This window comes from Penicillium hordei (genome assembly GCF_028827395.1).
Source record: "Penicillium hordei strain IBT 12815 chromosome Unknown utg000002l_segment0_segment0, whole genome shotgun sequence".
Lineage (NCBI taxonomy): Eukaryota > Fungi > Ascomycota > Eurotiomycetes > Eurotiales > Aspergillaceae > Penicillium > Penicillium hordei.
The window spans coordinates 2,838,716-2,864,944 of record NW_026623143.1 but is presented as its reverse complement, the minus strand read 5'-3'; the positions used below and the strand labels follow the sequence as shown (position 1 = coordinate 2,864,944).

Below are 26,229 nucleotides of genomic sequence, written 5' to 3'. Positions count from 1 at the left end.
GTCCCAGATTAGACATTCTGCATGATTCCAGGTCGAACACCCTCAAGGATCGACGACAACTCGGCCCATAGTTTCTCACGGGCTTGACGCCCCTCGTCACTGCGCACAAAAGGCGAAAGCATAATGTTCTTCACATATCCATCAGTCATATATGCGCCGTGGCTTTCAAGTCCAGCTGCAGCGCCTGCCACTAGCGTTCGAGATCCAACCTCGGTCGATCGCGCCAATATCATTTTGATCACTGCGAACTTAAAACCACCCTCTCTCCCCAGCTGTGAGTGACAGAGACCAGGATTGAGCATGTTGATGATCACCTCTGATCCACGCACCCGTCCTGCTAGTTCCTGCACAAGCAGCACTTGGAGCAGCTTCGATAATGGGTACCGCTCGCCCATTTTGGCTTTTGTTTGGTCGCTAACGACTTTCATGGGCGCGTCTTCCTTCCATTCTGTGAAATCCACCCATGCATGTACCTCGCTCACAACGAAGGTAAGTCGGGGTGTATGCGATGGGTTCCTTTGTCGCGTGGCCTTCAGGATTGGCAGGAGAAGAAGGCCGAGGAGTAGAGTGTTGATGACATTGACAGTGACACTTCGCTCATATCCTTCGGCAGTGCTGAACTCCGTTGTGGCAATTGCTGCATTGAGGATGGCTACGTCGAGCTTGGGGAGTTTCGAGATACGTTCGCCAAAGGCAAGGACCGAGGCGTTGGAGGCTAGGTCGATCTCCCACACTTCACAGACGCCCGGGCGGCCTGTAGATTTCTCAATGGCGGCTTTGGCCTCTTTGCCTGCAGTCACATTTCGAACACCAAGAATCACTCGAGCGGCGCCTAGTCGCGTGATGTGACGTGCAGCTTCCATGCCTAAGCCGACATTGGCGCCGGTGATGAGCACCGTTTGATCGGCGAAAGACTGTTTCGGATATTTGGGAGTAACGAAGAATTGCGAGTAAAGGAAACCCATGATGAATATTCAAATCGATGATCGAAGACAAAAAGAAGAACAGAAAAAAAAAAAAGAGCTTGAAACGACGATATTTAAGGCAGAGAAGGGCAACGTCATGCCTAGCTGGAGATTAGAGCGGGGTTTAAGCTCATCTCGGAATTAGGATTAGGGTGTTCTTATCACCGAATATATATCTCGGACATGGACAATATGTCCATGATACAAGTTTCACTAGACACGGTAGGCATGAATGCTAATGGCGATGGGACGCCATCACATGAGAGTGCTAATTAGGCTGATTGTGCTAATTAGGGTCCATCGGCTCTTACCTACCTTGGCTTAAAAGTTCATGAGATGCCCCTTTAGAAAACAGAGGCAGCATATAGATGAACGCAATCCAACAATTCCATAGTCGAAATGTCTTTTTATCCCCTTGAACCGAACGAACTACTAGAGTCCGCAAGGCCACCAGAAAAGCCAATGCGATGCTGATAGTAAGCCAAACAGATGACACACCCCAGAACATCGGACACCATATTCCCCAACCGACCATGGGTATAGCAATAGTCCACCGCGCCGCAGTATCACCCCATACCAGAGGCACTGTTCGCCGACCGCGTTTAGCATCCCCGGGTTGATCGGACATGTCCTGCAATTGGACGGTGGAGAAAATAACCCCGATGATGACAAGAAGCCACCGTCCCAGCCACCCAAGCGGGTGAAGAGGGAGCAAAGAGCCGCCCAAGGCCACTTCCATCGCCCCCGATGCGAAGCAGGTATACCCCAGTCCGTTAATAATATTCCGAATGACCGGGTTCCTGTCCGCGCCACCCCAGTTATTGTACCACACCCCTAACCATATCAAAGTCACAGAATGTCGGACTCCCCCGGAGAATGTAAGACTATATATCGGGGCGAATAGATATAGAAGGATCATTATTCGCGTGCCCCACTTGTGAGAAATCCGGCCCCGAGGAAAGGGGCGCCATGGCTTGTTCAAACCGTCCTCGGCAATGGCTTTTTCGCCCCTTTGGTTGTTGATGGCGAATGGGATCAAGTTGACCAGAATCCATGATAATGCCGCGAGAGTTCTTCCAATCGACTTTGGAGTATCGCTTATGGTTTGGGGAGGGGACAAAGCTCCTGAAACTTGCGGGTCGTATTTTGACACGGCCCAGGCGTTTGTGATTCCGAAAATGGTACTTGGTGCCACAATAGTTTTTAAATCGCTGAAGACGAACAGCCAGAAGGTATACGACTGGTACCACAGAGTTTTCAATGCGCTTTGGATAATTGAGAGACATCGGTTCATGACTGAAGAGTATTGATGGTCCAATCGAAGTTGATGGTATATGGTATGGTGAGTTGGGGATTTACATCACACACACGGTTGAATTTGAGCCTTAGGGTCAGCCTTTTGGGAATGAATGAAGAACGAAGGAAGAACGAACGGTTAAATGAGAGCACAATAGAAAGCAGAAGGTTGTAGACTTTAAAATATCTCGGACAAGGCATCAAACCAAGCTAAATAGTTGAGCAGTTTCTGGGGTGAACCATTGGCACGTTAGGTTACCTAGATATCCAAAATGACCGAGTTTAGGTCCATATCCTCCGATGGCTTTGAATGACGAGTGTTGTCCAACGTCGCCTTTTCGTCTCTCCTTCACAGTGACGTTGAATGATACAAAGCACATAGGAGTCGTCCCACTTTGAGCCTCGAAATAGCCATTGCTATTGTCCTAAAATATTCGTTTTGATCATCATCATCATGTTAGCTCCAGGGGTAGTTGCAATTATTGCAGGCCTACTGGCCCATCGACTGGTCTTTATTCACGGGGAATGGCATCTGAAAGGCCCTAGGGTTGTCGTTCTCCATCTTCTTTCTAGCTGTCTATTATGGACAAAGCATTTATTTGGCCGTGGAAGCACCCAAGCCGGCTTGGTTGAGACAATATACTTGGCGACATGCTATCTCTCATCACTATTCATAAGCATTGCAGTATACCGGCTGATGTTTCATCGATTGAAACACTTTCCCGGTCCAAAATTAGCTGCAGTGACCAAATTATGGCATGTTTGGAAATGCCGTAATTCGCGTGGACATCTCGTCTTGCAGGCCTGGCACGAAAAATATGGGGAGTTTGTACGAACCGGTAAGATATATCCCAATCAAGTAGAACTCCCTGATAACATTGAGCTTATATACTCAGGTCCTGCCGAAATCACCATATTCCACCCCGAGGCCTATGAGGCCATGGATGGTCCAGACAATGATAACACGCGCTCTGATTGGTACGACCTTCTGTATCCCCGGATATCCTCAATCTTCACTCGCGACCGTCAGTTGCACCATGAACGGCGGAAAATGTGGGAGCAAGCACTGAGCAGAAAAGGTCTGGTGGATCGAATTACTCACATACATTAAGCACTGACACAGTCGTTCAGCATTGCTCCAGTATCATCGGCGAATGGTGGAAAAGGTACGAACACTGCAAAGCCTAGTTGCTTTGGGGAAATCAAGCCCTATTCTCATCAATGACCTAATGTATTTCTTCGCTTTTGATTCGATGGGAGAATTTGCTTTCAGCGAGGATTTCGGAATGATGAGTAGTAAGAGGTGGCATTCGTCGATAGCGATGCTGCGTTCGGCACTCACGTTGCTAGGCCCGTTTAGTCCTGCAATATGGATCCCGAGACTGGGGTTTGCATTTATTCCGTCGCTGTGGAAGGTCCGGCACTGGTTTCAAATGCTTGAATTTTGTGATCAATGCATGGCTCGGCGGATGAAGGTAGTGGAAAACATACGGGCAATGGATCTCCTGGCTAATATAGAGCTAGAAAACACTCCCAGATCGTGATATCGCATCTTGGTTTATTGAGGACCACGTCAAACGCGGATTAGACCCCTCGCGGGCACGGTGGTTGAGCGGCGACACTGCAACGCTGGTTGTAGCCGGAAGGTCAGTATGCCTGGATATCATGTGGCAATGTACTGATAGTCGTAGCGACACCACTGCTCCAAGCCTGACCCTTCTCTTCTATTTCCTCGCTCGATACCCCACGCATGCTGAGAAGATATATGAAGAGATCCACGGGGTTGATAGGGATAGTCCAGCTGCCTTAGCCACCTTGCCTCATTTGACGGGGACTATAAACGAAACAATGCGATTACTTCCAGCAGTACTAACCTTCAGCTCTCGGGTAACTCCACCACAAGGACTAATGATAGATGGCACGTTTATCCCAGGAAATACCAAAATATGTGCGCCACGCTACACAATTGGTCGACGTGAGAAACTCCTTATCTCCTCTTCGGCCAGAAAGACTAAAATAAACCTCAGTTGAGACGGCATATGCCCATCCCCATGAGTTTATTCCCGAGCGGTGGTACAGCCAACCGGAGCTAATCAAGGATAAACGGGCATTTGCTCCTTTTGGCGTCGGTAAGCTACAACCCTACCATTGACCCGTGTTGTCAGATCTCCCATGTGGCTGGCTGGGTTGCACAAGGATAACAAGAGGCTCGTGTCCTGATAATTTGTTTCAACAGGGCGTACAAGCTGTGTTGGTCGTCATTTAGCTCTTGCACAAATCCGACTCGTAGCTGCTGCCTTGGTGTTCCACTATCGGATCAAATTTGCACCTGGTGAGAATAATGGCAAAGCTGTGGAACGAGATATGAAGGACCAATTGACTGCGCAGCCTGGTGCATGTCGGCTTGTGTTCCAAAGTCGGGTATAGGCAAGGTGAACTGAGGTTGGGCCAAGTGTGGAGATAATATGAGTAACAATCGTTCTTCGTTGATTTCAGTTGACTTCTTTCTTTTTAATATCCGCGCGAGAAGCGTTGAACTAGATACAACATGCAGACAATATCTGCTCACTCTTCCTCCTCGGGCCGAAATCCCCAGGCAATGTGGATGTCAAATGTAACATAACAACCAGATTGAATATCCGCATAAGCCTTCTGCTCCAGATCCTCAATCTTCCGCATGGTCAGCGCCCCCTGTGATCCTCTAGCAGAATGAAGCCGCGCCCACGCGAACATAGCCCTCATCCCATTTGTAGCCAAGCGCTCACGTGTGTCATACACCCGATCCGCAGAAACAGCCTCATTATGGACATCTACAAGACCAACAGCGCGCATGTCGGTCGCCAATCGATTCCAGCCATACTCGAAGCGGGATTTCATGGCAGTCAGGAACATTAATCCGATGGTACTAGCCGCGTCGGTCGTAGAATCAGGTCTACCGGGAAGGTGGCGAACGCTAGTAAAGTCGCACTCTTCCCATTGCATAACACCACCAGGCTTTAGAAGCTTAGCAAGGTTGCGAACAACTCTCTCCCATTCGGATGAAGTCAACCCGGCGGCAATCAGTCGAATGTGCACGAGATCATACTGTCCGTAGAGGCTGACGGGAACATCCTTGCGGGCATCGAGAAGGTGCAGAGTCACGTTTTTGGGGAGGGTTCTGGCGGGTGGAAAGAGCGAAGTTGATATGTCATAGCCGTGTAAGATTGCGTCGGGCCAGTCGTGGGCGAGGTCGCGCAGGAAGGCTGCAGTGCCGGTGGCGATGTCAGCAACTCGTGCGTGGGTATGCATTTTGTCTCGAACGGAGGGGTGCAGCAGGTAGCCGATGTTTCTGTGTCAGCAGGGATTAGTATGGTATGCTTGTCGGCTGCTTGGCAACACAGGGCTTGGCGGGGTGTTCTTACTCGGTGAGGAGCTTGAATTGTTCGTCGAGTCTATTGAGGTGATATCAGTATTTGGTGTTTTCATTGGCTATTGGTGAGTTCTTACCTTTGCGCCTCGGTGGAATCTCGTTGCATATTCTCCGCGTATGTATCCCTGAAGAAAGACATTTTCAAGGATGTACTTTAATTCAAACGGATGAAGGTCGATGTCTCGGATTGTACAGAGAGAGGATGCAGGAGGCTGCAGGTTGATGGGAAGGATATGAACTTCGATGTTGTGAATGACCCGGTCAGTCTAATCGCTGCCTCACGACAACCTTGGACGTTTGTCTTTCACTGCAGTCACCAGGGCCTCAATTCGGTACTTTTCCCAGCTGAAACTCTGCTGATGTGCAAATTGGAGAGAGTCGCGGTCAAGGTTTTCACGTTGTACGAAATGAAGTCTGCAGTGTTCATGGACACTTTCCGTATCAGAAACTATTTGCACATGCCGTTGGAAATGAAATGCGTCTCTTGAATTTGTAGAAAGCCATTGTTTCTCTCGACCCACCACTTCTGCAATTAAGCTACATACTTATATACTGTCGAATAACATTGTTTTATACTGTCAGACCTCGTCATTGCTGACTCTCTCGAATATGATCCACTTGAATCATCGGTCTCCAGTTCTGATAGTGTGGAGTTTGATATTTTTCTTCCTTGCTGCAGTAGCTGTTGCACTTCGAGTTGCTTCTATACGTATACGACGTCGGGACCTGAAAAGTCATGATTATCTTGTTTTCTTCTCATTAGTAAGTTTGACTGGACGACAAGGTCTTCAGCCTGCTGATGATAACGCTAGATGCTATTGACTGGCTATGTGGTGGACATGCTGATAGGTGAGCTGATCCAACTCTCTCCGAGGCAAACAGAGCTAAGGTTCCATACTAGGGGCTACCACTGCCGGCTATGGTGGACATACGGCGACCATGGCTGCGCGGAACCCAGGAGAGTTGGTTAGCGCATTAAAGGTATTTGGTCTATTTTCTTGGCCATTTATGGGAGACACTAACCCAGTTAGATATTCTGGGCATCTGAATGGATGTGGGCAACCTCTACGGTTTGCTTTAGACTCGCAATACTCCTTTTATATATGGAGATCTTCCCAGGAAATCAGAAATTCTTCTGGTGCGCAACTAGTGTGGGATGTCTTGTCTTCCTATACTGGGTATCTGCGATCTTGACCATCGCTTTGCTCTGTCGTCCAGTGGCCTATAACTGGAATCGCACTATTTCAGGGAGCTGTGGGGATGTTCTGAAGATACAGTATGCATCTGCAGGGTTCAACATGGGGATTGATTTGGGAGTCGTGCTACTACCGCTCCCTATTGTTTGGCGACTACAAATGTCGAGTCGCAAAAAGATTGGCGTCACTGCATCGTTCGCGATAGGCATTCTGTAAGTGCCCTGCGAGCTCAGTCCATATTTAGTTGCTGACCGCTAGTAGAACGGCCGGTATCAATCTGGGCCGCATTATTCAGACCAAGCTGTGTCCAGCCGACGACCTAATCTACTGCCTAAGAGACTCCTCTATTTTTATCATGGCCGAGATGACGGCAGGAATCTTGGTGGCCTGTGTTCCAACGTTTGGGCCCTTACTGTTTCGCGGGAGAACGGTACATTCAGCGCAACCACGCGATTTGCCGACAATTGGGTCAGCTCAGCTACGCCGTCGACCCGCAAAATTAGATTCTCTCCTTTCCACGCTCGATCGGAGTCACAATGATGAAGAGCGAGGCCACAAGGAAGTGGAGCCCATGGGTGCCCCCACAGCACATGCCGGGGTTAGGGACGAAAATGAAGCTCCAGGGACTGGTATTTTGGTGACGCGAGACCTTGACGTTCATAGTTTGAATGTGCTCCCTCGAGCGTCCGAGACCTCTACTGTTTGAAAGAGAGTGTATTCAGAGTGGGATGGTCAAAAACATCCTTGAAATGCACGTTCCTGTCTTCCCGGGAGATCTACACGGCTCCACAGTCAGGAACTATACTTTTATCTAACTCCCAACCCTGACAACGCACCAGGATATGTGTGCTTATGCTCCGTAATGCATGTCAGATTCGTACCACCTTGGGTGAGTCCGAGCCGTTTGTATTGCTCGTTTGATGGTTGGAATTAGTTCTGCAAAAATACATAATTGAGAGAGAGAGATAAACCAATTGGATGAGATCTGTTCGTCAAAGATAACAGTCAGAATATATATAGTCTCATTAAATTATTTTCCTTTGTTGTCAGGCATCAACACAATATAAGGGTGCCAGACCACGTGCGGGGAACCTTGACATTCCTTGACACCCCAACTCTTCCTCCTTCACAACTCACTATGGTTTCCAAGTCCTTTGCGGTTGTGGTCTGCCATGGCTCCTACCATACCCCAGCTCCATACCAAGCTCTTGTTGATGGCTTAACTGCGAAGGGAATCGAAGTCTATTGTCCCCAACGGCCCACTTGTGATCTCAGTCAGCTCAATGTCGGCAACCCCAACAACCCTGATTTCGATCGCAAGGCTCCCCCGGGTGGCTACCCACTTCCCGCAGACGACGCGTCAGAGATTGGACTGCTTCTTGACAAGTTGATTGCACAGGGAAAGTCGGTACTGCTTGCAGGACACTCTTCCGGTGGTTGGGTCGCCGCTGAGGCTGCACAATCTTCTCGCCAAGCTCATGTCCGCGCAAAGGAAGGAAAGACCGGTGGTGTCATTGGGATATTCTTCATCGGGGCATTCATTATTCCGCAGGGCCAATCAGTGCACTCATTCTTTCAGCCTCCGGACGGCAAAGTTGTTGTGCCTCCGTTTATGCGATTCCATGTGAGTTGATCAGTACACCAACCTATGTTTGTAGATACTGACCGGTAATAACAGAAACATGGTGTCAATGGGCTTGGAACTATGGTTGACCCTGAACAATACCTGTTCAACGACCTTGACGCAGAGACTGCGAAGAAGTGGACATCCACGTTGACAGCGGCCCCCGTTATGAACAGTCCTCTGACCCATAATCCTTATGATGTGCTCCCATGTGCCTATCTCGTGTTAGAAAAGGACCGTACATTGCCGAAGGAGTATCAAGAGGGAATGGCGGCGAGCCAGAGTAAGCCATTCACGATCTACCATGCACCCTGCGGTCACTCGCCGCACCTTAGTTGGACCAATGAGCTCGTTGTGAAGATTGAGGAATTTGGAAACCAGGTTCTAGCTGAAAGCAGCACAGCAGATTAAGTGATATCCAGAAATCAATCTCTCTTGAAAATATATAAAGAGCAACTATGAGTTACACTCGAAAAATCTCAATGTTTGACAAATCAAACGGGAAGGTGGTGGTTTGTGCAACGCGCCTTCCATTTGAGGTCAAACGCCCTTCCCTTTCCACTTTCTCATTTTTTCGATTCTCCAACCTTCTCAACCCTTTTTAATCTATCACATATCTTCTTTCATTCAGCCATGGATACCCCTCACTATGTATTCGGTGCTCAAGGATTCGGTGTCGCCTGGACAGCTGACAATATGGACCACTTGATGAATAGTCTCACAGAGGCTGGAATCCATCAATTTGATACGGCTGCCCTGTATCCTGCTACAAATCCGGGTGAATCCGAGGAACTCCTCGGTAAAAGGAAGCCAGACAATGCAATCATCGACACGAAGGTTTTATTCATTGGCGATGACTCCTTGTCCTTCAAGAACATGGGAGCCTCTATCATGGCCAGTTTGGAGCGGTTGAAGGTCAAGAAAGTAAGTAAAAGGCACACACTGGCTATGTAAATAGGGCTAATATGGCTATTCATAGATCCACACACTCTACGCTCATGCCCCGGACCGCAAGACCCCGATTCCTCTACAAGCCGTACACTTCGACCATTACTATCGTCGAGGGTACTTTGAAAAGTTGGGTCTATCCAACTACAGTCCATCTGCGATCCGTGCCTGGATGGAAGTCGCAGAGGAGCAAAACCTCATTATGCCTTCAGTCTACCAAGGCCAGTACAATGTCTTCTGCCGAGGCTACGAGGACGAACTTTTCCCAGTACTTCGCGAGTTCGGTATTGACTTCGAGGCAACCTCGCCATTGGCTGGTGGATTCCTCACCGGAAAGCTTTCCTATTCTCCATCGCCTGAACAGTTGGAGGGTACCCGTTTCGAGGTCGGAGAGGGTAATATGCTCGGTGCAGTTTACCGCATGTGGTACGATCAGCCCCTCTATCACCAATCTATGAAGGCTCTGGACAATATTGGTAACAGGCTGGGGACTACGGGGGCTCAATGTGCCCTACGCTGGTTGCTTTTCCATTCCAACCTCAAGGATCCCGACCGAATTGTCATCGGACCAAGCACTCTGAAGCAGCTTCAAGACTATGTTGATGCTCGGAAGGCCGGACCACTTCCAGCCAACGTAGCAGGCGAGATTAGCGCACTTTGGCGGACTCTGGAGGGAATTGCGGCAACGATCATTGAGAAGGGATGGTGGTCCCTGTGATTGATCATGATCAAATTGCTTATGAAATGAAACTCCAATGGATGACGGGTCATGTATTCATCAGCGGTCGCCAGGCTGGACCATAAGTATGCACTCATCTAGTTAAGCCTTAAGCGCCCAGAGACACACAAACTACATGCAATGGCGTCTCCTTGTTCTTCATCCCACGTATTTCTCCTGCGGCATCATTCGGTCTGGTAATCTTGCGATTTACACAACCGGCCATTGTCTGTAACTCTCCAAGCATCGCTGCCTACAGCCTTGAAAGCGTAGAACCTATTATCAGGATCATACTTTCTCTTAATCGTTAGTAAATTGTCATAGTTATCCCCATAAAATGCCTGTTGCCAATCTATTTGATTTGGATCAGCTTCATTCAAATATGCACCACTTCCAGGTGTCAACTCTTCCAGTGTAGGCATAAGAACATCGGTAATGACCTTCTGGGGAGCGATATTGCTTTCGAAGTCAGTATAGTTGAACATCCTGCATCAAGATTAATAAACGCCTGCATAGCTCTGGTGGAAAATCCTGGAGAAGACTCACGCTCCGATTACAATATCCATCAACGCGTCTCGCCAGGCTGGGTTGACACTGTTGTCGGGATATGCAACTCGAGATGAGTTGACCATAACTCCTGAAATCAGGAATCCACCGTTTCCTTCGACAATATTACGCAAGACGGTGGTTAGATCAGCCAAGTTCTCCTCGACCACGGATCTTGGAATCAGGCGACCTCCAGCAAGTTGATCCGTTATGTTGTCCGGTGGGCTCATTGTCTGGTAGGCATCGTGGTATGTCGGGAAATCGTCCACGTAATACGCTGTTCACCCCACTGTCAGTGTTCGCTGCAACTTGATGTAATCTTTCTGCTTACTGTACTGTATGTCGTTCTGTTCAAGAAATGCAATTAAAGGAGCAAAAAGAGAATTGAAAATTGTCGCTGTGCCGCCCGGAATGGTAGTAGGCGTCGTTGATAGGGTGTTGTTGGTTAACCACCAAACACTGGCCCCTCCAGTATCCGCGATCGAGGGAAGAATCGATATAAACATGCTGACTGCTGCAAAGAATTTATCTCGCGATACACCGGTGTCGGAGAATGAAAAGTTACCAGATGCCGTCGGCAGCTCAGGGTAAGCTTTGCTCGTCATCGACACGACAACACCGTACGTGCCTCCACCTCCACCTGACAGTGCCCAGTAGAGATCTGGATAGTTTGTTGGGGATGCGGTCACTAGCTTCCCATTTGCGAGAACAACCTCCCATTCCAGTACCTGATCAGCAGCAAGGCCCACATGGGACACCAGTTGGCCATGTCCGCCGCCTTGGGAATACCCCCCTGCCAGTCCAACTGTTGGACAATTGCCGCCCACGACAACAAGTCCAGCTTTATATGCCGCGTCGCTAGCTTCAAATGATTGAACCCCAGCTCCCATCTTCATGGCTTTGCCGGAATAGTGTGACGAGATGTAGTCCACGACAGAAATATCTTTCATGTGATGCACCCAAATCGCTAGCCCTCCAGCTCCAGTGGACTTCCCAAGTAAGTCATGTCCAGTATTACGGATGACAAGGCGAATGTTGTGTTGAGCTGCAAAATTGATTGTGTTCTGCACGTGTGGGGCATCTGTCGCGTTCACGGCGTACTGGACGTAGTTCCCGATCGTACAAGGAGAGGTCTTCGACGAGAAGGGATTGCAGCTTAGGTTCGTGAACCTGGTCGCCATAATTGATGAGGAGCTCTCATAGTGCGTTTTTGGGAAACCCCAGTTGGACTGGAGTTGTACGCATTGTGGTTGATCGTACGGCATGAACGAGTCGAGGTGACAGACGCTGGCGATCGGGACAGTCGCAATCAAATTCCCATTCACGGTTTTGTTGAATCGGGCCCATTGGTTATCTTCAGGCCAACAAGGGTCTTGCGGCATACAACGGCAGGCAGGGGAATTTGTGTGGTTCGCAATTGAAACCCCACAGACCACAGTTGCGACAGACAGGACAGCTAGGCAGAGCTGCCTCCATGAGAGACAGTGGTTGGTCATTGTGGTACTCGGACTTAGGCTCACTTCATGTTCCTGCGAGTAGACAGCTTATATAACAGTACCAAAGGCATAGCCTTGAGAATGTGGCATTCTTTGCAACTAAACTCAGCCTCGCGTTCAAAACAGCGCGTACTGCATATAAGACCCTGATATATGCCGAAATAATCACATCACTTTGGCCCCTGCATATGTAGCTGTGATCGCAACTCTGACTCAGAGCCGAGTGAGGTAGAGGCTTTTGTTGGGAATCCGAGGAGCAATACTCTCGGCTGCTCATCTTAGGTACCAGCGTGAGAAAAGCGGCTCCTGTCAGTGTTAGGCTGTCTAAGATTGGTGTAACCATTATGCACAAGAGTGACACGTACTACCTTCAGATATGAGTAGAGGCGAGTGCTCCTTTTTAATGTAAAGTTTATTCGATAAGTGAAATATTGGGCGTCCTGCTTAGTATGTATCTTTGTCAAGTCCAGTCTACCACGGTGTATTGCAGCTTACGCCATGGGATCTCTAGCGGAATTCAGGGATTTTGGAAGGATAGCTCTATGCGACTAGGGCGGCTTCTTCTGAGTGGCGGTATTGTATTTTCTGATTATGAGGAGGCGGCCGCTATTCTGTCTCTGGGGACACGTCGCTAGATCACAAAAAGAACCGAAAAAGTTGTGTAAGATCAGACTGTATGGGTTAGGCTATACAGGCTTGCTTTAGAACCGATAGGGGAATAATACAGGCACATAATCACAAAACAGGGCTGGTGTAAACCTCAATAGAAGCTTTTTCCACGGTATTGCGCCAGCCAGGAAAGCGCGCCCGAGGCACAATCGAAATCCGATCACCCGCTTGAAGACTTTCCATCCAGCAGTGTTTATGATCCCTCCGATACGTAATCTGGTGGTTCATGGCTTCGCGTCCCGCGTGGACATTGGTCGCCAAACGTAGATCTTCATCTTTGGAAATATCATCTCGTCCTGGTGGTCTTTCGATACCGAGATCGAACCACGTCCAAGAGTTTCTGAATGTGCCATGATCCTCGCGATAACTGCTCCATCCTTGATCATGGCTCCAGATGTTGATTTTGATCTCTTGAACGGGAAATCGTTCCCCTTGGATGGGCTCAGATGTCAAATATGGGATTCGATCACGACAGTCATTTTCATTATAATCCAGGCTGTCTTCTCTGTAGACAGCAGATAACACCCAATGCTCTGCGAATTCTAGAATCTCCAGGACGAGTTCAGATGGCAGCTTTTGTCGGAGAATGTTGAAGCTCTCAACGGCATCTGCTGAGTTTCTTGGATAGTACATTTGATTTTCTTCATGGGAGGCTGAAGGTTCATTTCGAATAGAGTCGACATCCTCAGATGTGGAATACGAGGATCCCATGGCGACAAGAAGAGGTGACGTTGTTAGGCTGTTTGGCTGGGGTGTGTGCCCGATGAGCTCGGCCACTCGTGGCTTGGCATCGCGATCGAAGTGTGGCTATGCAGGATCACGGGGCACAGTTCTTTGTAGACCTTCGCAAAGCCCAGGAAGCCCATAGCCCAACCCAACCCACCCACAAATGGGCTGGGCTTTGGGCCCTTGGGCCCATTAGGCCCAGTTAACACTCAACAATGCAAACATTTTGAAAAGTTAATTACCTTATGTTTAGATCCCATTTCTAGCCCGTATATCGGGGTAATATTTTATTGTTTCAATTAGTAGTTAGTTACATAATTAATAGTTAGTTAAATTTATATATCACGTTAAAACTCGCGAGAAAACGCGTTATCTAAATAAGTTCTAAATTAAGAGATTCACTGAAAAGGTGGTTATACTCCTATATGAATCCCAAACATATATCTATCTATCCAACATCGAAACATTAATATTAACCTTTTTTTGCCACATGTCGCCCTCCACTAGTTAGATTTTGTTTAAAATTGAAACATATATATATATATATATAGCTATTATAATTCCATATTCCAAATTTGAACTCTTTACACTTAGTAGAAGGTTAGAATATAACTAGCGATTACAAGACGCTGGTTTGTAAGCGTCAATACCCCCTTAATACGCTACGATGGGCTATCATAGGCCTTCCATCGATAGCCCGTTATAGCCCATACCCCACTACTAGTTGGGCCTTGGCCCCCATTTATGGGATCTACAGAGGTCTAGTCCTTTGTTTAGATCTCAAATAGTTAACTACGTATTTAAATCTGAGCAAAGAAAACACATTTTGATGGTATTACAAGTTATAAATACTCAAAAAAAGTAACATGATACTAGGTTTGTAAATTCATACGCAGTGGTATGTATCTCTGGTCATCGGACATTTTAGGGCCCATGGGCTTCCTATGTATCGCAACCTGTACTAAATATTTACATAAAACATGCCTAGTATTTACGGCAACTCAAGACAAAATTATTGAAAGGCGAGGAAGAATCTTATTTATCAATTTGTCAACGAGGCTACCGAATCCTACTCTGCTCCAAAAAGCGTTTCAATCAAGCGCTTGCACAACCTGCGCCCAGTCCCCAAATCCATAAGTTCCTGGGACGCTTTCACCATCGAATAGACTTGCCAAAACCACTCGATCAGATTGCCCGCCCTCCCACGGCTCTCTGCCATGCTGCGCAATGATGTTATCGTAAACCAACACATCACCTTCCTGCCAACGATGCAGAACCCGAATCTCATCCGTGATCTTCGCCAGGTGTGCAAGATACCTGTCAGGAATGAGAGTCCCATCCCCAAAGAGCTGTTGTGTGACCTTCTTGCGCGCCTCGGCGTCAAACTGCGTACGTTTCCAATACGCCGCCAACCCAGTGAAGAGAGTAGGCAGGTTTGTACCGGGCTGCGTTCGGACGACAGGTAGCCGGTGCGTCAAGACAAGGCCATCATCAGTCCACTCCCATGTCGTATGCTCTCCTCTGCCGTAGCGGGAAATCTGAGCCTCGATCTTGCGGCGTTTCGTCTCTTCGTCATCACCATCTTGAATTTCCTTGCCAAAGGCCTGTTTCAGTGTGGATCCCCCTTCGTACTGCTTCTCCACTTTGTAGGTCACTTTACTCAGAATTCCCTTCTCTGTCAGTTCAGCGATAAATTCTGGGATCTCTTGCTGTGCACGGTTGAACAATTCCAACGAAGAAGATATCGGTGATTCCCCGCCCTTCGAGGGCGCATGATGGCCATAGAAAAAGATATACTCGGGCGCATGTGGGACTTGCGGCGACTCGTTGTGGCTGTATATCAGGACCTCCTTGGGCGCTTCATTGGCGGGCGCAACATTTGGCGCAAGGAGTGGTCTGTCGACTACGATGCCAATAATCTCATGGGGCTTGTAGCCGAATGCATGTGCGAATTTGCTGAATTCCTCTGCATTGTGGATTGGTAGGTTGCGGAACAGCAGCGTGCCATGCCTCGAGAGTTTCTTGGTCAAACTGCCGTCTTTTTCTTGGAGAGTCTTGATTGTCTCTACCACATCGTCGAAAGTTGCCTTGGCGTCAGCCTTGGCGGGTCGCAGTGCAAGCGGGATAACCGTGTTCTTGGGGTGCGGAGGTCCCAGGATACGTTGGTTTGAAGTTGGGAGGTCGAAGGACTCGAATGTGACGATAGGGCTCTCTAAGTGAAGCTTCTCGATTTGTAGCTCTTCGGTGGTTGTTGTCATGTTTGCTCAATGTAAATATGAGATTGTAGGCGATTGAGCTACAGCAGTCAAGCGCATGCCGTACATTTGTAGTTGAGAACACGACCCCTCACGACTGCCGAGATGGCGGAATATCATTGGATCGCCTTGACATGATTCGTGATACAAGACATCTTTCAAGCCCATTGTGGTCTCACCATCAATTGCCGAGCGATGGTGCGATTATGCCATGCGCTTATAATTTTGCGTGCTTGTCTGGGCATCGTCCCGATAACGGGGTATACGAGAAGTCTCTCCGATCATATAAAATAGACTTACTGGGTCTTGTGCATGACAGGAATCACATCTGCAGTGATTTACTCATCTGCACTTGCACACTATAACCATGTCGTCATTAGAACAGTCCGAAGCCAAAGGAAATGTGTCAACGACCGTGGAAAGCCAAGATGAGCACCCACCACCTCGTCCCAGGTTCTTTTACAGTACACTTTTTCAAATCCTCGTTGTAGGATTATGTGCATTTTGTGCTCCAGGAATATGGAGTGCAATGAACGGTTTAGGCGTGGGCGGATCCCAGAGCCCGGATTTGGTCAACACGGCCAACGCTCTACTATACGCCTTGATGACACTGACCTGTTTCGCGGGTCCACTCATCACAAACGCGATCGGCTTCCGCTGGACCCTGACTTTGGGATCACTTGGATACCCGCTATACGCAGCGGGGTTGTATTTGAACAACCGCACTGGGGCAACATGGCTTGTGTATCTCGGGTGTGTCACTTGCGGCATCAGTGCTGGTTTCTTTTGGAGTGTTGAGGGTGCCGTCGCCACAGGGTATCCCGAGCAGCACAAGCGTGGTCGCTACATTGCAACTTGGTTTACGTTCCGCAATTTTGGCAACATCATTGGTGGTGCCGTCTCTTTGGCGATAAATCACAGGGTCAACCAGCGCGGCCAGGTTGGTTATCAGACATATCTCGCTTTCATCGCCATCCAGTGTCTTGGGCTGATCATCGGGCCTCTCTTGTCAAACCCAGAGAAAGTTCAGCGAGACGATGGGACGCGTATCGAGGCTCCCCGTGGCATTCACTGGCGTGAGGAGCTCCGTGAGATGTGGCGGCTGGCAAGGAGTAGATCGATCTTGCTCCTTGTTCCGCTATTCTGGTATTTTGGGTGGATACAGGCATACCCTGGCACATATCTCGCGACCTATTTCACCGTTCGCGCACGCGCACTCGGAAGTTTCATGTCTGCGGTTGTTGGAACGCTGGCGACTTGGTTGGGTGGGTCGTTGGTGGATCTGCCTTGGTTGAAAAATCGTAAGCATAGAGCAATTGTCACATTCATTGTTATTGCACTCATGAACAGTGCGACATGGATCTGGGCGGTCATTATTCAGAACGAGTACCGACACACCAACCCCGTATTGGACTGGGGCAATCAACGCTCCTTCGGTCGTGGCTTTGGCCTGTATCTGTTTGAACGCATCAGTCTCGGCTTAGTCGAGAATTATATTTACTGGTGTATTGGGAATTTGTCGGACTCGCCCGGCGATCAAATTCGATACAGTTCATTGCTTCGGGGGATCGAAACCGCTGCAGTTGCAGTTGGATTTGGCGTTCAAGCGGTGCCGACAGCGTTGATTGCGACAGCAAGTATCAATCTCGGCCTGTGGTTCATCGCCTTACCTTTCAGCTATTATGCGACTCTCCAAGTCGTTCGGAAATTCGAATTGTTGGAGAGAGGAAAGCAGACTCCGGATGGAGGCGACCGAGTGACTGAACAGGACACGGTTGAACAATAAATGCTACCTTCTTAAGCTTGGTCTGAGTGGTATTTATGTACCTTTTTTCAAAATATATATATCTAAAGTTTTAAAGAGTTCATCGCATTATTAGGCCAAATTATACATATTGCTCTCGCTGTCATATTTTCCAAAATGGGGGCTTAACTATTATAACATCGGTTAGGTAGTACTATAGAGCGCTATAATAGTGTCTGTCTCGCTGGTTTCGAGGTGTGATCTCACTTGAACATGAATCTCGTTGGAGCTATTGTTTATAGGCAAGATACTGGAGTCCAGTCTGTTAAAGTCAATCTCACAAGCCTGTTCTCTGAGATTTTCCGTGATCGGATCTCGACTACTCATGTCTGCTGCGGCTGCGATGTACAACTTATTGCTCGGCGTGATCGTGTGCCGTTCATTCAGGAGAGGTGTGAATAGCGCTGATGGACCGATGTCTTCGGTCAATGGAGCAGAAACACCCAATCCAAGCACAAATCGACCTGCGCACACCGAACGAAAAAGTCAACACCGTGCCCTACATGTCTTGACGGGTAGGGCCTTTTGAAAAGAATATGCGGAACGCTTGCTCACCTGGAACTGCCTGCTTGGCTGTGAAATCCTTTTTTGTTCTAACGCAGAAGGAACCCAGAACCCCTGAAGGCGTTGGTGGAGATGCCTGGGAAAATATTAGAGACGAATAAGGGATATGATAACCATATCGCATGTTGTTCCGTATATCATCAGTGTTCCATCATCCACTCGGGTACCCAATTTCACAGGCAGATTACCCAACACTTCGAGTTGCAGCGAGTCATGTTTACTTCGCCAGTCGACGGTTTTACATATTGCGAAGAGGGATTTACTATGCATAATGAAGTAAGCTTGGCCTCCGTCACCAGCGACTTCGCGGAGAACAAGGGGCTTGATGTTGCAGTTCTGGGTAAAGGCGGGTACCGGACTATGTATATGGACCTACGTAACGTAGGTGGTATAGTTATACATAGATATAACTACTAGTACTAGTACCTTTAGACCTATATAAGTAGGTATATTTCACCCCCGGGGCCCTGGTGCTCCGGAACACAAGTCCTCAGCCATGGAATCAAAGTGAATAGTACCTAGATAATCTTTTGCCGGCAGTAATGTAATAGCCAATAGTCCTTCGTCGCCCGTAACCACCCTACAAGGGTGCTGACTCTATCGTATCTCGTTTTTTTGTTCGTTCGGATTTATTATGTCATTAATCTAATTTGACACATGAAATGTATATAAATATAGAGAAATAGATCAGTAGTCATAAAGCTTTTTCCCAACCATCGCAATACCGTTCATATTTTTTGTTTTTCAGTTTTTCTATCAATCTGACGGAACAATGTCCGGCTATAGATCTGATGTCGTTAGGAGATTTTTCAACATCACGCACTGAATCAACGAAAAGGCCTATCCCAGGGTTCTTTTGCATTTCTTCGGTGTATTTGGGTCATCTTATATCGTTCCAACTAGCGCAGAGGCACTAACGGATGTTCTTTCTACCCGCGCATATGATTACGAGAAGGCGGGTTCATTCAAAAGATACACGACCCGCTTCTGGGGCCAAGGAATCGTATCACAAGAGCAGGAGGAGCACAAGAGGAACCGAAAGAATTATCTTCCGGTTTTCAATCAAACGAATATTACCAAGCTTAAACCCGTCTTGTTCGCCAAATCAATGCAATTCGTCGACCGCATTTTGGAACTTTGTGCTACCGATGATACCAAACATAAGGCCAAACACAATTATACCATTGTTCCCATTACCAAGGTAACTGCCATGGTTTCACTAGATGTCACTGGCATAATCGCACTTGGAACCGATTTCGAAATCATCGTTGGCAAGAATCACGAAATTGTTGAGGCACATGAGATGCTATTCTCTAACAGCAAGGATAAAAGATTGCTATTCTTGCTGTATAACATTGCTCCACAATGGGTTCTCGATCTACTACGCATTCCTGTTGCGAACAAGATGGACCACGCACATAATATTCTGGCCAACATTTGTCGGCAGATTCTTCGAGAACGCGTGGGATAGCCTGGAAAGAGCGAAGCGGAACCGCTTGATTTCGTGGAGAATCTTGGTCGATCCAACCTTTCTGACGAAACAAACGCCATTGCACAGCTCGTTGTCATTGTAGGTGGCGGGTAAGTTTATTTTCCAGCTACTGGACTACTGAAAAGAAATTCGAAATCCTAATTGCTTACAGATACGAAAGCATTGGCAGCACTCTCGCCTGGGTAGTATACTGTCTTGCTCGCCATCCAGAAGCTCAAGAGGATCTACGGAAAGAACTGGCTGAATTCTGTGATAGCCTAGGGAATCTAAAAGCAGACGCTGAGTATGATAAATTACCAGTGCTGAATGCAGTGGTAATGGAAGCAACCCGGCTTTATCCCGCATTCACACTGTTATTTCGGAAGGCCATTCGCGATACAATGATTGGAGAGCAGCCTATACGAAAAGGGACCTTTGTTGGGATGTGTCCCCGAGCCATCAACTATGCTCATCACCTCTGGGGTCCTGATGCAGCAAAGTTTATTCCAGGATGATGGATTGATCGATCAGACCCGAACAGTCCTAAACCAGATCCGTTGGGCGGCGCTTCTGCGTCAATATGTATGCTCTCGTACTCTTATGGGACGAGGACTGCGTTGGACGCGAGTTAGCATTGGCTCAGATGAAACGGCGGATTGCTTTGATATTGGCACGATTCAACGTTGAGCCGGTGGACGATTGTGATCCCCGTCCATCTGGGTTATTTGCTACCGGCCCACCATCTGATCTCTTAGTTCGGTTCACAAAGTTGACTGTTTGATATTCATTGCTACATGACAGTTACAAATCGAGATGTATATATGAAGTACGTTGAGTGGTAGTCCTTTGTTGTAGGTTAAGAAAGAATACAAAGATGGTAAAACTTCAATTATTACAACCGTAAAATCAAAACATTTACCTTTTGACTAACAGCCAGTCAATTTTGCTAGTGCCTTTGTCAAAGCGAGATGATATAATATGGTCCCACCATATTCGATCAAGTATATGGGACTAGTTATGCAGCAATGTCATTCAGCCAGACTTTTTTTGATTACCGAGCCAACTAAATTTCTCCTTTTGATCTAACAGTGTCATTAATTATATCCTTGCGTTATACTAAGCCCTACCTGGTGCTATATTCTATAAATGCTCAATAGAAATAAGTCTTTATTTATGTACTATATGCACCTAGTCTCTTCCAGGAATCAAGAAAGGTCTTCGAACCTGTAGAGCCAATTGATAATTCTAATGTTCCACCGCCCGCTTTTTTAATCTCATAGTTGAGACGTGATAGGGCTAGATGTAATACATGCTTCCCTTTTTCTCATGCAACTTTCCCCGATACTGTCGTAGCTATACGATCCGCTAGTTATTTTTCTCTCACATGTACCATATTTCTTTTAATCCTAAGATTGTTTTGTTTTCTGTCATCAAATTATTTCAATATGGAACAAGTGAATATTAGACAAAACAGTGTTCGCTAGTTTGTAGCACATTCGAGTAAAAGAGGCAAGAAGGCTATGGAATATTCAAATTAGGATAGTCATAACAGGCTTGAATCTCTTCAACGATTACTGAAGAATAGACATTATACTATAAAGGACTCGGCTATAAAGAAGATACAGGCTAGTATGACAAGAATAGGATATGGGCCGTGGGGTGGAACTAGGAAGTATCCGATTGCCCGGTCTAACTCCACGCTGTTAAGATTACTATAAGGACTAAAATCGACCTTGTCAACCATATCCTAATGAGAGGACATAATTAGCAGCTCTTTCTTATAACTGCAACATACGATGACTAGTCACTCGGGTTGGTTTCCCTTTTGAATTTTACACGTAGTACGGACATCAATGGGACTTCTTCGTTTATTCAGTAGGCCTTGCGCACAATAGTTGAGCTACTGGTCAACAGCCACGGTGGTGTAATGGTAATATTGGTGACAAAAAAAAGTGACATATCCTTATTCCGTTCTGTGGCACTTGTGCCCATTCTGTCTTATTAATAAACTCTTATCAAATACCGTCACGACCTCTGCAGTAGTTTGGGGAGCCCAAAGCCTGGGGCTATTGGCTTTCCTATAACAACTCATGAATGCAATTGTCTTCATGCGATGAATCCTTTTTTTGTTTCTTGGCTAAGGGCCATTACAAGATCGTAACGTACTGTTGGCACAGCGATAATGCCAAGATGCCGAGTCGGCTATATGAAAACAACGTAGATAGTATATATTCGACCCAACCGAGAAGCTTCTCCAAAACATTCGAAATAATTGCAACCATGTACCGGTCACAACTCCAACATGCTCTACGGTCGCAACGGCCTACACTTTTGCGAGGTTCATGTCGGGCTGGAATGTCCCCTCGAGCTCGCGCGGCATTCTCCACCTCAGGCCGGCGTGCCATTATGGGGATGACCGGCTTTACCGAAGAGCAGCTTACAGTCCGTGAAGCGATCTCGCATATATGTTCAAAATTCCCGAATACATATTGGCAGGAGCGTGATCAACAAGAAAAAGATCCAAAGGAATTCCATGCTGCATTGGCTAAGGATGGATGGCTTGGCATTGCTTTGCCCGAATCCCTCGGCGGCGCTGGTCTAGGTACAGTTGCGTAGACGTTTTATTCTCATGCAGATCGCTGACTTTCTCTCAGGTATCTCTGAGGCTACAATGATGATGCAGACCATTACACAATCCGGCGCAGGTATGGCCGGTGCCCAGGCTATTCACGCGAACGTTTATGCGACACAGCCATTGGCTAAGTTCGGCACTAAGGAACAGCTGGAGACGACCATTCCAAATATTATCAACGGGACATGGCGCACATGTTTTGGTGTCACCGAGCCAAACACTGGCCTTGAGACACTCAAGCTCACGACCTTGGCTAGAAAAACCAATGACGGATATTCGGTCACCGGCCAGAAGATCTGGATTACATGCGCGCAAGTGGCGTCAAAGATGATCCTTCTCGCCCGAACTACGCCTCTTGAAGAAGTCAAGAAGACCAGTGAGGGACTCTCTTTGTTTTGTATCGATATCGACCGTGAGAACCCTGGTTTGGATCTGCGCAAGATCAAGAAGATGGGTGGACGCGCTGTGGATGCGAACGAGGTCTTCTTTGATAACTATAAGATTCCGGCGAACACGTTAGTTGGTGAGGAGAACCAAGGCTTCAAGATCATCCTCCATGGCATGAACGCGGAGCGATGCCTTCTAGCCGGTGAAGCACTTGGTCTTGGTTATGCCGCTCTTGAAAAGGCCTCGCAGTACGCCAAGGACCGGGTTGTCTTCGGGCGGCCAATTGGCCAGAACCAGGGTGTAGCACATCCATTGGCCGATGCATTCATGAGGCTGGAGGCAGCGAAGCTGGCTACCTACCACGCAGCGCGTCTGTATGATACCAACGATGGATCTGTGCCCTTCCATGAAATCGGTGTCGCGTGTAACAGTGCCAAGTATTTGGCTGCGGAGGCTGCTTTCACGGCGTGTGAGCGGGCAGTTCTGGCACATGGTGGTATGGGATATGCGGTTGAGTATGACGTGGAACGATATATGCGTGAATGTTTCGTACCTCGCATTGCCCCTGTGAGCCGGGAGATGATCTTGAATTATGTGAGCGAGAAGGTTCTTGACTTACCTAGAAGCTACTAGATACTATGTACAAGAAATGAGCATAGAATCAAATACACTCAACAGCCAGATGAGAAGAAGTAGGGGCTGTGTTTATTTCTAGGGGTTTGAATTCCTCTTCGATGTGAGATATTCTGGCTTTTTATGGATTTTATGTTTTGTGTGGTTTTGCCAGGGATTGGTTGATCTAGAGCTCGGTATAACTATGCTTCGACGAGTCTTATTAGCATCTTCGTGTCAAAATCAGAGGTATGCCACCGATTGGAAATCCCAGCGTCCTCCGGGAAAATGGCGCGGTATAGGAGTCCCAAAGCGAGCGGAGCATCCGCAGCGGTGGATTCAAGATTTGTTCTCACTGCCGAGAGGCATTCAAATAGTGAGCGCTAGACGCTATTCTTTCCTGGTGAATATCCGTTGTCAATGCTTCTACTCGCCATGCTATTCAAATCGCTGGGATGGCATTCTCTGGGGCCAGGCCAACAATTCACTTCGTTAACTATAATCTTCAATGTTCATGTTGGTCAATGCTTTAGTGCATATAGAAGGCGTGAGTCATATATGGAGGCAACCTGAGAAGCTCCTATTGCACGCAAATATGATAAGTTGATTTGCACATTCCCCCAGTAATGGGCTGACAACGGCACGTACCCAATTGGCGGGGAGGTTCTGCCCTTCTCCGGTGCGATTGTCGGAGTGGCCGACCCACTCACTCCCTTGAGCTTCCGCCTTTTATTTCTTGTCCCCCTCTCTTCTCCAGACTTTCAATTGTATTGCTCTATTTGGTGATTTTGGGATAATATCCATTTCATCATGCTTCCTCAGACTCGGGCCCGTGTGCCCGCCGCTCTCCGGAGCTTGTCCCGGGCTAACCCTGTGTAAGTTGATTCAATCGTGTTTTGAGTCAATTGCTTCTCTGGTTACTTAACTTCTTTTTTTCTCTTTAGTCGGTCTCTCTCAACCACTCTCCCTCGTTTCCAGGATGACAAGGCGCTCAACAAGGTCTCCCGCAACATCACCCAACCCAAGTCACAGGGTGCCTCCCAGGCAATGCTGTACGCAGTCGGTTTGAAAGAGGAGGACATGAACAAGGCCCAGGTCGGAATTTCGTCAGTGTGGTTCAACGGCAACCCTTGCAACATGCATTTGCTTGACCTGAACAACAAGGTCCGCCAGGGTGTCCAGGATCAGGACTTGATTGGCTTCCAGTTCAACACCGTTGGTGTCAGTGATGCTATCAGTATGGGTACCACCGGTATGCGTTACTCTTTGCAGAGTCGTGACCTTATTGCCGATTCCGTCGAGACCGTGATGGGTGGACAGTGGTACGATGCCAACATCAGTATTCCCGGCTGTGACAAGAACATGCCCGGTGTTCTGATGGCTATGGGTCGTATCAACCGCCCCAGTCTGATGGTGTACGGTGGATCCATCAAGCCCGGCTGTGCTGCTACCCAGAACAACGCCGATATCGATATTGTGTCTGCTTTCCAGGCCTACGGTCAATTCCTTACCAAGGAGATCACAGAGCCCCAGCGCTTTGACGTCATCCGCCACGCCTGCCCAGGCGAGGGAGCTTGTGGTGGTATGTACACTGCCAACACCATGGCTTCCGCCATTGAGACCATGGGTATGACCCTACCCGGCTCCTCTTCCAACCCGGCCAACTCCCAGGCCAAGTACGTTGAGTGTCTCGCGGCTGGTGGTGCCATCAAGAGGCTGCTCGCTGAGGACATTCGCCCTCGCGATATTCTCACTCGTCAGGCCTTTGAGAACGCCATGGTTGTTGTCAACATCACCGGTGGCTCTACCAACGCTGTGCTGCACTTGATTGCCATCGCCGACTCAGTCGGCATCAAGCTCACCATTGATGACTTCCAAGCCGTGTCCGACCGGATTCCTTTCCTGGCTGATCTCAAGCCCTCCGGCAAGTACGTCATGGCCGATCTGCACGCCGTCGGTGGTACCCCCGCACTCCTGAAGCTGCTCCTCAAGGAGGGTCTTATTGATGGCTCTGGTATGACTGTTACTGGTGAGACCATGGCTCAGAACCTGGAGAAGCTCCCCGGCTTCCCCGACGACCAGAAGATCATCCGCCCCTTCTCCAACCCTATCAAGGAGACTGGTCACATTCAGATCCTCCGTGGCTCTCTGGCCCCGGGTGGTAGTGTCGGCAAGATTACCGGTAAGGAGGGCATGTCCTTCACCGGAAAGGCTCGTGTGTTCGATAGTGAGGATGACTTCATCGCCGCTCTGGAGCGTGGAGAAATTAAGAAGGAGGAGAAGACCGTTGTTGTCATTCGCTACTGCGGTCCTAAGGGTGGCCCTGGAATGCCTGGTATGTGCAAAAAAGTCTACGTGATGGCTGACCATAATGCTAACATTTTTATAGAAATGCTCAAGCCCTCTAGTGCCCTCATGGGTTACGGTCTCGGTAACTCGTGTGCCCTCATCACTGACGGTCGTTTCTCCGGCGGTTCTCACGGTTTCTTGATCGGTCACATTGTCCCTGAGGCTGCCGTCGGTGGTCCCATCGGTCTTGTCAACGACGGTGATGTCATTACCATCGATGCCGACAAGCGCCTTCTTGATGTCGAACTCTCCGATGCTGAGTTCGCCGACCGCAAGCAGAAGTGGGAAGCCCGCAAGGATGCTGGCGATCTCCCCGAGACTGGTCTTACCATGCGTGGTACTCTGGGCAAATATGCCAGAACCGTCCAGAATGCCAGCCTGGGTTGTATCACTGATGCTGTAGAGTAAAATCTTTCCTTGATTTTCTTTTTTATTTGGTCTCGGGTCCTGTCTGAAATACAAAAGCGATTCCCCGTTATGGAGCCTGTGTTATATATGATATCATTTTGAATATTACTTTCTTGTTCATTCCGATTACTTTCGGCAATTCCATTATATTAGG

The 26,229-nt window shown here is 48.1% G+C and overlaps 15 protein-coding genes across 15 annotated transcripts; 10 read left to right on the top strand and 5 right to left on the bottom strand.

Annotated features, from left to right (window-relative positions):
- Positions 1-8: 8 nt before the first annotated feature.
- On the bottom strand, positions 9-965 carry N7537_004399 (uncharacterized protein; the record flags this gene model as incomplete). The annotated part of the gene is made up of 1 exon (XM_056895456.1): positions 9-965. The coding sequence occupies one exon, from the start codon at positions 963-965 to the stop codon at positions 9-11; it is 957 nt and encodes a 318-aa protein (XP_056755204.1).
- A 192-nt stretch (positions 966-1,157) lies between these two features.
- Positions 1,158-1,803, top strand: N7537_004398 (uncharacterized protein; the record flags this gene model as incomplete). Its single annotated transcript, XM_056895455.1, has 2 exons — positions 1,158-1,187; positions 1,546-1,803. The coding sequence occupies 2 exons, from the start codon at positions 1,158-1,160 to the stop codon at positions 1,801-1,803; spliced, it is 288 nt and encodes a 95-aa protein (XP_056755203.1).
- Positions 1,804-2,715: 912 nt separating this feature from the next.
- Positions 2,716-4,688, top strand: N7537_004397 (cytochrome P450; the record flags this gene model as incomplete). Its single annotated transcript, XM_056895454.1, has 6 exons — positions 2,716-3,340; positions 3,393-3,736; positions 3,786-3,907; positions 3,953-4,236; positions 4,289-4,390; positions 4,498-4,688. The coding sequence occupies 6 exons, from the start codon at positions 2,716-2,718 to the stop codon at positions 4,686-4,688; spliced, it is 1,668 nt and encodes a 555-aa protein (XP_056755202.1).
- A 138-nt stretch (positions 4,689-4,826) lies between these two features.
- Positions 4,827-5,809, bottom strand: N7537_004396 (class I SAM-dependent methyltransferase; the record flags this gene model as incomplete). The annotated part of the gene is made up of 3 exons (XM_056895453.1): positions 4,827-5,589; positions 5,663-5,692; positions 5,748-5,809. The coding sequence occupies 3 exons, from the start codon at positions 5,807-5,809 to the stop codon at positions 4,827-4,829; spliced, it is 855 nt and encodes a 284-aa protein (XP_056755201.1).
- Positions 5,810-6,279: 470 nt separating this feature from the next.
- On the top strand, positions 6,280-7,572 carry N7537_004395 (uncharacterized protein; the record flags this gene model as incomplete). Its single annotated transcript, XM_056895452.1, has 5 exons — positions 6,280-6,432; positions 6,483-6,519; positions 6,572-6,651; positions 6,702-7,078; positions 7,128-7,572. The coding sequence occupies 5 exons, from the start codon at positions 6,280-6,282 to the stop codon at positions 7,570-7,572; spliced, it is 1,092 nt and encodes a 363-aa protein (XP_056755200.1).
- A 432-nt stretch (positions 7,573-8,004) lies between these two features.
- Positions 8,005-8,901, top strand: N7537_004394 (alpha/beta hydrolase; the record flags this gene model as incomplete). The annotated part of the gene is made up of 2 exons (XM_056895451.1): positions 8,005-8,490; positions 8,545-8,901. 2 exons carry the CDS (start codon positions 8,005-8,007, stop codon positions 8,899-8,901), a joined length of 843 nt encoding a protein of 280 aa, XP_056755199.1.
- Positions 8,902-9,123: 222 nt separating this feature from the next.
- Positions 9,124-10,156, top strand: N7537_004393 (aldo/keto reductase family protein; the record flags this gene model as incomplete). Its single annotated transcript, XM_056895450.1, has 2 exons — positions 9,124-9,414; positions 9,470-10,156. The coding sequence occupies 2 exons, from the start codon at positions 9,124-9,126 to the stop codon at positions 10,154-10,156; spliced, it is 978 nt and encodes a 325-aa protein (XP_056755198.1).
- Positions 10,157-10,341: 185 nt separating this feature from the next.
- N7537_004392 (FAD-dependent oxidoreductase) lies at positions 10,342-12,198 on the bottom strand (the record flags this gene model as incomplete). Its single annotated transcript, XM_056895449.1, has 3 exons — positions 10,342-10,642; positions 10,703-10,979; positions 11,034-12,198. The coding sequence occupies 3 exons, from the start codon at positions 12,196-12,198 to the stop codon at positions 10,342-10,344; spliced, it is 1,743 nt and encodes a 580-aa protein (XP_056755197.1).
- A 735-nt stretch (positions 12,199-12,933) lies between these two features.
- Positions 12,934-13,578, bottom strand: N7537_004391 (uncharacterized protein; the record flags this gene model as incomplete). The annotated part of the gene is made up of 1 exon (XM_056895448.1): positions 12,934-13,578. One exon carries the CDS (start codon positions 13,576-13,578, stop codon positions 12,934-12,936), a length of 645 nt encoding a protein of 214 aa, XP_056755196.1.
- Positions 13,579-14,684: 1,106 nt separating this feature from the next.
- Positions 14,685-15,851, bottom strand: N7537_004390 (uncharacterized protein; the record flags this gene model as incomplete). Its single annotated transcript, XM_056895447.1, has 1 exon — positions 14,685-15,851. The coding sequence occupies one exon, from the start codon at positions 15,849-15,851 to the stop codon at positions 14,685-14,687; it is 1,167 nt and encodes a 388-aa protein (XP_056755195.1).
- Positions 15,852-16,377: 526 nt separating this feature from the next.
- Positions 16,378-17,634, top strand: N7537_004389 (uncharacterized protein; the record flags this gene model as incomplete). The annotated part of the gene is made up of 1 exon (XM_056895446.1): positions 16,378-17,634. The coding sequence occupies one exon, from the start codon at positions 16,378-16,380 to the stop codon at positions 17,632-17,634; it is 1,257 nt and encodes a 418-aa protein (XP_056755194.1).
- Positions 17,635-19,324: 1,690 nt separating this feature from the next.
- Positions 19,325-20,202, top strand: N7537_004388 (uncharacterized protein; the record flags this gene model as incomplete). Its single annotated transcript, XM_056895445.1, has 3 exons — positions 19,325-19,678; positions 19,727-19,797; positions 19,860-20,202. The coding sequence occupies 3 exons, from the start codon at positions 19,325-19,327 to the stop codon at positions 20,200-20,202; spliced, it is 768 nt and encodes a 255-aa protein (XP_056755193.1).
- Positions 20,203-20,267: 65 nt separating this feature from the next.
- On the top strand, positions 20,268-20,468 carry N7537_004387 (uncharacterized protein; the record flags this gene model as incomplete). The annotated part of the gene is made up of 1 exon (XM_056895444.1): positions 20,268-20,468. The coding sequence occupies one exon, from the start codon at positions 20,268-20,270 to the stop codon at positions 20,466-20,468; it is 201 nt and encodes a 66-aa protein (XP_056755192.1).
- A 1,499-nt stretch (positions 20,469-21,967) lies between these two features.
- On the top strand, positions 21,968-23,339 carry N7537_004386 (acyl-CoA dehydrogenase family protein; the record flags this gene model as incomplete). The annotated part of the gene is made up of 2 exons (XM_056895443.1): positions 21,968-22,289; positions 22,342-23,339. 2 exons carry the CDS (start codon positions 21,968-21,970, stop codon positions 23,337-23,339), a joined length of 1,320 nt encoding a protein of 439 aa, XP_056755191.1.
- Positions 23,340-24,128: 789 nt separating this feature from the next.
- On the top strand, positions 24,129-26,075 carry ilv3 (dihydroxy-acid dehydratase ILV3; the record flags this gene model as incomplete). The annotated part of the gene is made up of 3 exons (XM_056895442.1): positions 24,129-24,193; positions 24,263-25,653; positions 25,708-26,075. 3 exons carry the CDS (start codon positions 24,129-24,131, stop codon positions 26,073-26,075), a joined length of 1,824 nt encoding a protein of 607 aa, XP_056755190.1.
- Positions 26,076-26,229: the final 154 nt, after the last annotated feature.